Raw genomic sequence first — 13335 nt, 5'->3', positions numbered from 1 at the left:
GAAAATGTGATTTTGTATACAATATTGAAAAAGAATATTTAAAATCTGTGATCTAAAAAATGTATTGGAAAGTTTATAGAATACGCACAAATACATGAGGAATCCCATTTGCTTTGTCTGTGTGTCTGTGTGCTAAGTGTATGATTGTAGGAGGTGGAGACATATAACTGTTTAAAACAAAAATGTACAGAAAATTAAAAGTCAAAATAAACATACACAGGTCATACTTACCTCCCATGTAGACTACTTCTCAATCACTTTCTGCATCCTGTTTGTCCACTGTAATAAATGGAATTCTCTGTCTTCCATTTTGAAAATGACCATTACCCCATAACAGCTTCCGGGCCAGCACACTGTTAAACTGTTACATCATCCACATGAGCCAAAGGGAAACATGGACATTACCTTGCTCACCAGTTGTCCTTTCAGTTATAACTGACAGCGACTTATGTATAACTGACAGCAACTGATATATTTCAGTTCTGACAAAATCTTGTCAGAATTAGAAGGAATTGTTGTAAAAAGAAAATGGTGAGCTTCTGAGAGGAACTGACGGCGAGGTAAGTACCATATGTAATATTAATTTGCAGGTGCATCCTGTGTTTATTTTAAATAGTTTTACTTGGTTCAGGTTCACTTTAAGACTGTGATTCAGTTTTTTTTTTATCCAAATCTATAGAATGCTTTTACCTGAATCTCCAAATAGGTATCCAGTATATTATATGTGTGAATCTGAATCAGCAGCTCTTGTCTGACAAACTTTGCAGCTATATTCCATAAAAACAGACTCTGGGAATCCTTAGTGTTGGTAAATAATGCAGCTTCTGCTGAAGACATTCCCTGGCAACAACAAAAGTTAAAATTAGCCTCCATCACAATTGAAACCTTAAATTTGTTGCACTAGCTTATTTGAGGAATAAACTCAGCTGATCAAAACATTTATTTAAAGAGAACCCGAGGTGGGATTTAATTATGTTAGTGGGACACAGAGGCTGGTTGTGCACACTAACACCAGCCTCTGTTGCCCCATGGTGTGCCTCCATGTCCCCCCTGCGCGCCGCTATCCCCTCCGCAGTGCTAGCGACACACAGCGTGTCGCCAGCACAATGTTTACCTATGCCTGTCTGTTAGCGCCGCTCCCCCGCATCCTCTGTATCGGCGCTACCCGCCCGCGCCCCTTCCCTCCAATCAGCGGGAGGGAAGGGACGCGGGCGGGTAGCGCTGATACGGAGGAGGCTGGGGAGCGGCGCTAACAGACAGGCATAGGTAAGCATTGTGCTGGCGACACGCTGTGTGTCGCTAGCACTGCGGAGGGGATAGCGGCGCGCAGGGGGGACATGGAGGCACACCATGGGGCAACAGAGGCTGGTGTTAGTGTGCACAACCAGCCTCTGTGTCCCACTAACATAATTAAATCCCACCTCGGGTTCTCTTTAAAAGGTTCCTGAAGTGACATGTAACATGATGATGATGAAACACACGTACAGTATGTACAGTCCAATGCTTCGAGGCATCTGCAAGGATTTAGTTTCAAACATTTTTATTTTTTAGAAGGGAATAACATATAACAAAGACAATAAGTAAGGCATTATCAATCACATATTTTAGAATTGTTCATAGAGGCCCATATGCACTTCCCTTTTTCTCCTGAGTTTTCTACAAGGAGATAACTTTTCATCTTCGATTTAAAATACATTTTTAGCACTTTTCAATGGGAAAACTAACAAAAAGTAGGGTAAAAAGTACTATCAAAATTATTTTGAGTATTTGTTTGCTTTCTGGGAGATTAAAAAGCATTTTATTTACAAGTTGGAAAAATATCACCTAGGAGAAAACTCAGGAAAAAGTGAATTGCATATGGCCCAGAGTGTATTAACAGTTCACATGTCAGAAAATATTGAGTATCAATAAAATTTTGAGTAAGAAAACTAGCCAAGGCCTATGTTCACTCCATGCCAAACCAATATTTAGACTACCAGTGAAGAGGCTAGTATAGCCTATTCCTTCACCTGTCAGCCTCTGACATCGGCCTGTAGATCTAAACATGCAACCCTATTGCTGAATAATCGAAAACGATCTCTCTTTGAAATGATCTGAATACCTGGGAGTTGTCACAAGGCTGCTGTTGATAAGCTGTTAATATTTCCATAGCCAGGTGCAATATGGCAGCTTTCACATCTCTTTTGAAGTAATTCCCAGGTACGATTGTGTCTGGATTCAGTCCCCAGCTTTTCACTTCCTCTTGATGTTTCTCATGTAGAGCTTTGAGGGCGAAGCTGTGAACTTTAGTCAGTTCTTCGACAAGCGTATCCCATTCTAAATTCATATTTATTTCTGGGTCTGTTTTCAAGGGCTGCAGTCAAGAGAAAAATACCAGTAACCACTTTATGAGACATTTATAACAATAAGCACACAAGTTCTGAAATGTAAAAGAGGGGTGTTTAATGACTCTATTCATCAATTAATCTATTGCCAGAGTCACCCTGAAGTCACACACAGGCGCTCAGCTTCTATCGCCGTAAATAATCAGTAAGTTATTACTAGGGTGATCATTTTTTGGACTAAGTTCTGTACAGCTGAGCAGCAACCTTTGTCTTATGTTTAGTATGAAACAAGCAATTGTGTTGTTCAATGATCTGTCATGATGGAACTCATAGGGGTTGATGCTTAATGTGAGCAGTATGAGTTGTGCGAACACTACACTAGAGAGGTAGCGAACATCACATATTGGGTTTGTTAATTTCGAACACGAATTTCTGAAAAGTTTACAAACTGGCTGTTCGCAGCGTGGTCCATTGACTTATATGACAGGCGAACATTCGCTGACTTTAACGGTTAATAGCAAAGCCCCCTTACAAGCCAGACACACCAGATTTGCAGGGTACGTGGAGGGGGACAGTGGGTACAAGAGGAAAAAGACCTTATAGTTTTTGAGAAAATCAATTTTAAAGTTTCATAGGAAAAAAGTATACATTTAAATGCGGTAAATGACAGTTAATGAAGCAAACCTAACTGAAGTGTAACTTTACATATATCAAAAGAAACAGCAATGAATTTCATGACGGGGTTTCCAGGGGGTTCATACGCAGAGCGTACGGACCCCCTGGAAACCCCTCCGGAGTCACAAAGCTTTGGCCAGGGATCGCATACATAATATGGCTGTATAAAGATCCCTGGCAACTTTACGTGTTTTTTGAAACTTTCTTTTTTTAAATGTTCAGAGTTGTGGGAAGTTAAAAAAAAATGATGTGGGGTTCCCCCCTCCCAAGCCTCTTTAACCCCTTGTCCCCATGCAGGCTGGGATAGCCAGAATGCGGAGCCCCGGCCGAGTGGAGCTTCACACCTGCATAGCTTGCACTTGTAACTTATGCGCGCATAATTCACATAACGGCTGATCAACTCATCCTGCCCTGAGCCCTGTTGGGTCCAGGTGACAGGCAGCCTATTGGGCCAATCAATGTGCGGGGATCACGTCCTATGAAGCCACTGGACCCGACGGGGCTTAGGGCAGAATGGCTGAAGTGGCCGTTAAGTGAATGGACTGCGTGTAGGTTACCAGCACATGCTACGCTGCACTACCGCATGTTGTGTGAACAGAACTTGCGCTGTTCATGTTATGCTTTAGCAGCACAGCTTAATTAATCAACCCCCTAGTGATGTTACCAGATATCTGTACAGGTGCTAGATTTGTATTATCTCTAACAATGCTCCGTGGCTGAATGCTATGCAGATGTGTTGCAAGGCTATAGACTCAAACACATTCTGCTGGGATGGAGGGTGAGGGGTGGCGGCGCTGCAGACATTGGTGTAGCATCCAGTGTGAGGGGTAAAAAGGAGGCCAAAGTGCTCAGTTGGGAGACTGTACGCAAGCTAGATTTGGCAGAGATGGCTCCAATTGGTTGATTCCATTACCATAACATACTGGAACAGGATACAGCCCACTTGTGTTACTTACTGGAACCCTCATTAAACATATTGTTAATCCCAACACATTAATGTGTTTGTGACAAGCACACAGATTTCCAAGTGCAGTTTCTCTAAAAAATAATTTCACCATCCATGTGCAGCTCAGTATCTACCCACACTAGTCTTACATTTCTAGCATATTTACCTGGGATTATAAGAAGAAGCCGATGGTCCTAAAGTGGTTAAAAGACACTCTAGGGCCCATATGAAATTCACTTTTCCTCCCGAGTTTTCACCTAGGTGATATTTTCACAACTTGTCATAAAATGCTTTTTAAGTCACAAGCCAGCAAGAAAATACTCAAAATAAATTTGATAGTACTTTTTCACCAACTTTTGGATACTTTTTAAATTGTAAAATGCTGCAAATTTATTTTAAAGAGAAGATGAAAATTATCCCCCAGGAGAAAACTTAGGAGAAAAAGTGAATTGCATATGACCGGGCAGCACGGTGGCGTAGTGGTTAGTGCGCTCGCCTTGCAATGCTGGATTCCTGGTTTGAACCCCAACCAGGGCAACATTTGCAAGGAGTTTGTATGTTCTCCCTGTGTCTGCATGGGTTTCTTCCCACATCCCAAAAACATACAGATAAGTTAATTGGATTCCTCCTGAAATTGGCCCTAGACTACGATACATACATAGACATATGACGACTAAGGTAGGGATTAGATTGTGAGCCCCTCTGAGGGACAGTTAAGTGACAAGACAATATACTCTGTACAGTGCTGCGGAAGATGTTGGCGCTTTATAAATACTAAATAGTAATACGACCCCATATGTATTTCCTTTTAAACAGTATCAGTTTCCTGGCAGTGTTGCTGATCTGTCATATCTGTCATGCTTCAGTAGTGTCTGAATTACACACCTGAAACAATCATGCAGCTAATCTTGTCAGATATTTGTCAGAAACATCGGATCTGCATGATTGTTCAGCTTCTATGGCTAAAAAGTACTGTATTAGAGGCAGAGGATCAGCAGGACAGCCAGGCAAAGAACATTGTTTAAAAGGTAGTAAATATGGCAGCTTCCGTATTCCCCTCACTTCAGTTGTCATTTGAAGAGGATGCATGACTTTGGGTGGTTGCCAGGCTTGCTCACCAGGACTCCCGAATGCAAATTTACCCAAATTATTCGGGCAAATTTCAGCGTTCCCGAAGTCGAAGCCGAAGCCGAATGCGCTGGACCTGAAGTGAAGGAGGCCGAATGTGCGCATTTGAATTCGGCCGGATGACGCGTTGGGTTCGGCTTCGGGATTCGGAAGTGACGTGGGCCAATCAGAATTCCTTCAGCTGAGTCCCTGGCAATGCTAGCAACCAATCAGAGGAGGGGAGCCTGGCTCTCCCCTCCTCTATATAAGGCGGCGGCCATTTTGCGGAGCTACGCACTTGTGTGACTGAGCTGGTACTGAGAGCATCTCCAGTGCTGTGCTGCATGTCTGATCAAGTGTATTCTGTGCTAAACCTAGCGTTTTGCTTCCTAAACACCTCCTAAACACATTCATTGCACTGTTATATAGATTGATAGTAATTTGATTGTTTGTAGTCAGCTAGTGTGTACTGTATACTGTGCTAGGCTAGTGTTAATCTGTGTGCAGGGTAGGCCTGCTAGCCTAGGGCAGCCTTAGCCTACTACTAGCTTAGGTAGGTTAGGGAATCTAGTTAGTTGTGTACTATAGTAGTTTAGTTAAATTGTACTGCTGCTGTGCTACTACTACTACTACTACTACTTAAAAAAAAATTTCATTTTTTGTTGACACTTACCACCAGTCAGTCACCATCACCACCAACCCAGACTTTATTAAAGTTTACACCCTTTCCCGCCGTTTTCTACACATTTGTTTATTCGTATATAAGTGCCAAATGACTGGCAGAGGTAGAGGACGAGGCACCACCAGGAGAGGCAGCGCCATTGCAGCAGCCACTGCCAGCAGCAGCAGCAGGTCTGTGACTGGTCCGCCGCCAGCCACTGACCGCAGAGTTGTGGAGGAGAGAGCAGAGGCACAACAGCAGCGCGTTGCGCCCATCTTTGAGACGGGTCATCACCCCCGGCCCATTATGGAGAGTCAGGCGCAGGCTGTGGTGGAAATGATGGTGGAGCAGGAAGCCACCGTTTCCAGCCAGGCCTCCAGCACCAGCGAGACCAGTACCACCACCACCAGCACTCCGGTCCGCAGCAGGCCTCCACCACCGCTTGAGGTCACTGTGACCCCATTGACCAGCCTGCCCTCACTGAGCTGGGTCTTTACCCCAGTGACTGCAGCCGTTGTGTTGTGGAGAAGTTTGAGCAGGAGATAATGGGGACATCATCATGCAAGGAGGAGGAGGAGGAGTTGGAGGTGGAGCAGTTTGTTGTTGGCGCTGATGAGGAGGGGCATGATGCAGGGGATTTTGGGCTACTGGATGTGGTTGAGGCGGGCTCAGAGGACATGTTTGGGGATGATGATGACGTGCTGGATCCTCCCTATGTGCCTTCACCAGTACCACCAGCACACTTGCTTGAAGGCAGCTTGTCATCGGAGGAGGAGGTGTCTCTGGCGCAGAGGCATGGCAGCAGCAAGGCGGCAAGCAAAGGGCATGGAAGGCAGGAGCCACAGCCTGCTGCTTCAGCCGCTACCACCACACCCGCAGCAAACCTCCAACCAAACCAAAAAAGGCACAAGCCTCAAAGGGCACCAAAAAACCCTAGCCCTCAAGCTCAAAGGGCAGATTGAAGTCCCCTGTCTGGCGGTTCTTCACTAAGTGCACAGAGGACCCGACCCGTGCAATTTGCAACAGTTGCAAGGTCAGTCTCAGCAGAGGTCGCGATCTCCTCAAGCTGAGTACCTCGTGCCTGTCGACCCACTTAGAGACCAGGCATTTTGAGGATTTTTGTGAGTATGAGAAGCTGATGTAAAGTGGCGCAGGCAGTGGTGGTCAGAGCCAGAGAGCCACTGCACAGATTTCAGCAGCAGCAGCATCCCACCCAGCAGCAGCAGCAGGAGTACAGCAGCAGCAATTCACTCCTCCCCCCCCCCTGGGCAGCCAGTCCTCAGTTGCCTCATCAGCTCCCTCCACAGTGGCCTCATCAGCTCCCTCCACAGTGGCCTCCTCATCCTCCCGCGTAGGCAAACGCCACCAGACCCTGCTCAGCGAGTCCTTTCCCATGTGACCAAGGTGTTGCCTCCCGCTCACAGGCAGATCCGGGGGCTGAACGGGTTGCTTGCCCGGGCCATGTGCTCCCAGCTCCTGCCATATTCCTTCGTGCAGGAGGGGAGTGACATGAGAGCGCTGCTGCATTTTGGGATCCCGAAGTGGCAAGTCCCCAGCCGCCACTACTTCTCTCGCACGGCGATCCCAGCACTGCACCAGTTTGCCATGGCCAAATAACCATGGATTCATGGAGCAGCCGTTTTGGGACAGGACACAGCACACTGGGTCAGCCTGGTGGAAAGCCAGAGTGAGGAAGCAGCAGGTCCACCTTTGGGCGCATCAGCGACACCAGTCACCCACTATGTGGTGCCACCATGCGGGGTCAGGGGAGAAGCAGCAGCTCCCGCCGCCAAGCGACAATGCAACAGCAGCGTGAAGGCCCGCCACTACCAAGCACTGCTGGAGATGGTGAGCCTGGGGAAGAACAGTCTGACAGCAGCCAACGTGCTCCGCTACCTGAGGGAGCAGGAGAAGATGTGGCTGACCCCCAGAGGCCTCCGAGTCGGATTGGTGGTGTCCGACAATGCCGTCAACCTGCTGGCTGCCATTAGCAGGGGACACTTATCCCACATCCCCTGCTTGGCCCACGTCCTAATCCTGGTGGTGCAGAAGTTCCTGCGCACCTACCAGGGAATGGAGGAGCTGTTGGAAGCGGGCGGAAAATTGTGCGCACTTTCCGCCGCTCAGCTGCTGCTGCATCAAAGCTGGCAGAGATCCAGCAGTGCGAGGGCCTGCCACCACACCGCCTTGTCATCGATGTGCCGACTCGCTGGAATTCCACCCTGGCGATGTTGGAGTGGCTGGTTGAGCAGAGGAGGGCTGTCAACCAGTACATCGTGGATGGCACTCTCGAAGGCACCACCAAACTCCAGCTCCTCACCAACACACATTGGGGGGAGATGCAGCAGGTCTGCTTGGTGTTGGCTCCCTTCCTGCAGGGAACCAAACTGGTGAGCCAGGAGCGGGCATCCCTCTGCCAGTGGGTGCCCTTTGTTTGTCTGCTGGACAAGGCACTTGGCGATTTGGTGAATTTGGGGGAGGAGGCCCGGAACCAGCTGGAACAGCAGCTGCCTGCGCAGTCCACTGCAGTGCAGGAATTTGAATCCCTGGAGGAGGATGAGGAGGAGTTGGAGGTGCTGGACGTCGCTGCTGAGGGGGAACAGCGGAGCGCAGCAGCAGTGGTGCAAGGGTGGAGAGAGGAGGAAGAGGCTCAGGAGCCAGAGGAGGACGCTGACCCTGATGTCTCTGTGTCACGGACCACCCTGTTCCCCATGGCAGCGCACATGCTGCGTTGCCTGCGCACAGACCCCAGGGTAAAGCAGATGCAAGCGAGGGAGGACGCCTGCATCAGCATGATCCTGGATCCACAGCTGAGGGGGAAGTGGGCTCAGTTTCTGCCTGCTACAGGACGTGAGCAGCGCACAAACGAGTTGCAGCAGCTCCTTGTTCGGCGACTGGAGGAAGCCTGTCCCCAGGCTTCCACCCCCTCTGTCCCTGTCCAGCCAGCACAGCAGCCGGTGCCTGCGGCCAGCAGCAGCAGTGTCAGGCGCCCAGGAGACCTGCTGTCATTGACGCAGGCGCTCTACATGACGGTAGAGCAGCCGAGAGAGGAGGTGCGTGCAGCAGCCACCTCCTCTGAAAGCCACAGCCAGCGCATGACCCAGATGGTGGCTGAGTACATGGGGTCCTTCAGTGGGCTTGACACCGGCAGCGTGGACCCCATTGGAGTACTGGGTTGAGCAGTTGCACATCTGGAGTGAGCTGGCGCAGTACGCCCTGGAAGTCCTGTCTTGCCCCCCTTCCAGCGTGCTGTCCGAGAGGTGCTTCAGTGCGGCAGGTGGCATGGTCACCGAGAAGCGCTCTGGTCTTTCCACAGAGGGAGTGGACAGACTGACATTTTTGAAGATCAACCAGGCCTGGATTGAAGGCACGTTCCTGGCACCGACTGTCGGCGAGAGGAGGACATGAGGTGCCTGGGAATTCTTTGACAACATAAACCTTCATTCCCAGGGTCCTGATAATTTGGCCTGGTGTTTCTTCACTTGCTGTGGTAGTAACGCTAGCTACCATGGCCCGTGACATGCCTGCTGCTGCCACACGTCACTCCTCTTCCTGCTGCTGTTGCTGATGTATTTATATATTTATGAATTTACTGATTTATTTATGAATTTATTTATTTGTGTATTTATTTATTGTATTTATAAAGTGCCAACATATTACGAAGCGCTGATTTTCATCCTGCTGTTTACCACACAATGCATGCCTGCTGCTGCCACACGTCACTCCTCTTCCTGCTGCTGTAGTTATCCTGCTGTCTGTGCTCGCACCGCCAGGGTCCACAGAATACATTGCCTGCTGCCATTCGCCACTACTCCTCCTCCTGCTGAGTTTATCCTCCTGCCTGTCTGTGTTCCCAGCGCCAGGGTCCACAGAATTATGCGCTGCTGCCATGCGCCACTAGCTATTACGCCACTACAATAGCTATACTGTTGTATATAAAAAAAATTTCTGAGGTGTCTGGGTTGAAAACTGTGCTGTCCCAGTTGTGGATTGGGCACAATGTGGGCTGCACGACTGCTGTCCGGAACCTCCTCCTGCTCTTTGGTGTTTATTTTCAGCCATGGTACCAAGGCTAGGTACCATTGGCCTGTGACATTGCCTGCTGCCATACGTCACTACTCCTCCTCCTGCTGCTGCTGCTGCTATAGTTATCCTCCTGCCTGTCTGTGTTCCCACCATCAGGGTCCATACATGGCCTCCTGCCATTCGCCACTCCTCCTCCTCCTGCTGAGTTTATCCTCCTGCCTGTCTGTGTTCCCACCGCCAGGGTCCACAGAATTATGCACTGCTGCCATGCACAACTAGCTATTACACCACTACAATAGCTATGCTGGTGTTGAAGATAACATTTTACAACAGTGCAGTTCTGCAAGGGGAAAAAACTAAGAATGTTGGTGGTGGACGGTGAAGAAGAAGAAGAAGAATAACCATGTGAAGAAGAAGAAGAAGAATCAGGTGAAGAAGTAGTAGAAGAGGAAGAAGAACAGGTGAAGAAGAAGAACCAGATGATGAAGAAGAAGTAGAACCAGGTGAAGAAGAAGAAAAAGAAGAACCAGGTGAAGAAGAAGAAGAACCAGGTGATGAAGAAGAAGAAACAGGTGAAGAAGAAGAAAAAGAACCAGGTGAAGAAGAAAAGAACCAGGTGAAGAAGAACCAGATGATGTTGACGAAGAATAAGAAGATGAAGAAGAACCAGGTGAACAAGAAGAAGAGGAGAAGAACCAGGTGAAGAAGAAGAAGAAGAGAAGAACCGGGTGAAGATGAAGAAGAGAAGAACCAGGTGAAGAAGAAGAAGAGAAGAACCAGGTGAAGAAAAAGAAGAGAAGAACAAGGTGAAGAAGAACCAGATGATGATGATGAAGAAGTAGAATAAGAAGACGAAGAAGAACCAGGTGAAGAAGAAGATGAAAAAACAATTGAAGATGAAGCAGGTGAAGGAGAAGAAGAACTTAAAGAACTAGATGCCAGTGAAGAAGAAGATGATGAAGATGATAGTAATGAATGATTGATGACGAGAAACAAAAAGAGGGTAAAACAGAAAAAGAAGAAGGTGAAGAAAAAGATGGAGAGAAAAAAAGAAGACGGTGACGATGAGTAAACAAGAAATGCTGAAAAAAAAAGTTTGCCATCACATTTTTCTTTTTTTTTTCTTTTTATATTAGACCTATTTACATGTGATTTCCCTTTAAAAAAAAAACCATCCGAATTTGCGAACACGATTTTTTTCCCGAATTTTTTTATGCAGAAGGAGAATAAGAAGACGAAGAAGAACCAGGTGAAGAAGAAGATGAAAAAACAATTGAAGATGAAGCAGGTGAAGAAGAAGAAGAACTTAAAGAACCAGATGCCAGTGAAGAAGAAGATGATGAAGATGATAGTAATGAATGATTGATGACGAGAAACAAAAAGAGGGTAAAACAGAAAAAGAAGATGGTGAAGAAAAAGATGGAGAGAAAAAAAGAAGACGGTGACGATGACTAAACAAGAAATGCTGAAAAAAAAAGTTTGCCATCACATTTTTCTTTTTTTTTTTTTTTTATATTAGACCTATTTACATGTGATTTCCCTTTAAAAAAAAACCCATCCGAATTTGCGAACACGATTTTTTCCCGAATTTTTTTATGCAACCCGAACCGAATTTCAAATCCGAACCGAATTCGGCTATTGCATCTGAATCCGAATCCGAATTTTCCGCGGGGCCGAATTCGAATGTACCCAAATCGAATTTTGGTACATTCGAGCAACCCTGGTGGGGTAACTAACATAAAAGATCCCTGTGTATGTCCAGGTAAGTAATAAAAAAAAAGTCTGAATGAACTTTGACATGTCCCTAATATATTTCAACACAGTCAATTTGTAATAAAGCAGTTCTATAGTTTTGGATTGATTACTGATCTGGTCATATGATCATTGTTCCCCTACTAAACTCAAATTATGCCATCTTGGACATGTCATTGATGATCTGCATCTGTGTCAGGTGGTTGGGAATTAGGCTGGGGTTGCTGATCTATGGCTTATAAGTAACCACCTACTGCTCCATGGATGATTAGCTCCCATCATGATTTGCATTGTAACATAATCAAATCTAACAACGGGCCAGTGCACACCAAAAACCTCTAGCAGATCTGCAAAACACTAGAGGTTTTTGAAGCAGATTTCAGAGCGATTCTAGGCATGTGGAGAGAGGTTTTCTAAACATGCCTAGCATTTTTTGGAGCATTTTTGTGTAGCAGATTTCATATATTGTTACAGTAAAGCTGTTACTGAACAGCTACTGTGACAAAAACACCTGGAAAACCGCTCTGATCTAGCGTTTTTCAGAGCAGTTTTACACTTTCCTATACTTTAACATTGAGGCAGAAACGCCTCAGAAATCTAAAATTTTTTTTTTTTAAACGGTTTTAAAAACGTTCCAAAATCGCTCTGGTATGCACCAGCCCAACATTGTAGTGAATTCAGCAACTGTTAATTATTGGTGTTAGAAATCCAGAGGTTTGAACTGGATAGCAACCCAGGCTTTTAGAACATCTTGTTGACATTATAATTTAAAACTTTGTAAGCAAAGAAAGACCTGTATCAATGTTGACAACAAATGTGCATGATGTTTTGAATTTAATTTCTGCCTGGACTTTGGCTATTAAACACTGGCCGAATACAAGGATACCAGGGAAATATATACAAACAAAAAGTCTAAAAAAGACAAACCCTATTGGTATAAATAGGAGGTGAGATACACCCCAATTATAAGTTACCAGATAATTACTGGACAACCCCCATATGTAGTGCGGGGTGTATATGGTGAGCTACCCAGGTAAGGGGAACACTGCCCAATGTATGTCACTGTGGTGGTCTTTGCTGATCCCCCCCACTTCAGTGTGGAAGTGGGGTGTAGTTATCCCACAGGTGGCAGAAAACAGCACACCAGGGTATCGGGAGAGGTTCAAGGGATAAAGAAAAGCAACCTCTGACCAAATGTATGTCAGAAGCTGACGGTCAGGGTAGAGCCCAGAGTGCTACCTCACACTGCTATATCCCAACGCTCAGGAATGGATGGTGGAGAGATGTGTCAACAAAGGTGCATAGTGCTGTACAAAAAGTTAAAACCCTAATATGAACATATTTCTCCCTAAAAGGGCTTCCTCAGAAGGTGCTGTATAATACATACAATGCTATACACAAAATATCTACATAAAACCCCCCAGCATCATCCCACACAGCTTAAGTCAAAGCTGAATGTGCCTGGTCGGGCACCTGTTTAAATACCTGGTGGAACAGGAAATGAGCCGCGCCCAGTGGGTGGAGAGCAAACCCCCATCTACCCACTGGTCAATCTCCGTTTGTCCTCCCAATTACATATGCATTGAAGGTGGAAATGCCCAATGATGTGCAGCCGCACATCACTACAACGATCGCTCCAATGGTGCCCCGTTCAGTCTATTTTTTGTGGCTATGAGCGGGCAGTACGTCACTTCCGCCCGCTGCCTCCTCTATGCAATATTATTGTGTCGGGCGTTGTCATAGTGACAGGCCCGGCCTAGTGGTGTCGTCATGTCCGCCGGCAGACTGGTTGTCAGGGTGATGCGATATTGCGTTCATATTGGCTGGCTGTGGAAGGGGCGTGC

The 13335-nt window shown here is 46.6% G+C and overlaps 1 protein-coding gene across 1 annotated transcript in view; it reads right to left on the bottom strand.

The window, feature by feature from the left end:
* Positions 1-13073, bottom strand: part of LOC137522769 (uncharacterized) — a 73999-nt gene extending 60926 nt beyond the window's left edge. Inside the window, exons 1-3 of the mRNA XM_068242830.1 lie at positions 12977-13073; positions 2102-2353; positions 691-840 (exon numbers count right to left, since the gene is read on the bottom strand). Coding sequence (XP_068098931.1) covers positions 691-840; positions 2102-2326 — 375 coding nt within the window. The 5' untranslated portion in view covers positions 2327-2353; positions 12977-13073. The remainder of the gene's footprint in view (positions 1-690; positions 841-2101; positions 2354-12976) is intronic.
* Positions 13074-13335: the final 262 nt, after the last annotated feature.

This window comes from Hyperolius riggenbachi, chromosome 6 (genome assembly GCF_040937935.1).
Source record: "Hyperolius riggenbachi isolate aHypRig1 chromosome 6, aHypRig1.pri, whole genome shotgun sequence".
NCBI classification, from domain to species: domain Eukaryota; kingdom Metazoa; phylum Chordata; class Amphibia; order Anura; family Hyperoliidae; genus Hyperolius; species Hyperolius riggenbachi.
The sequence above is the reverse complement of the archived record's forward strand: the minus strand, read 5'-3'. Positions and strand labels throughout refer to the sequence as shown.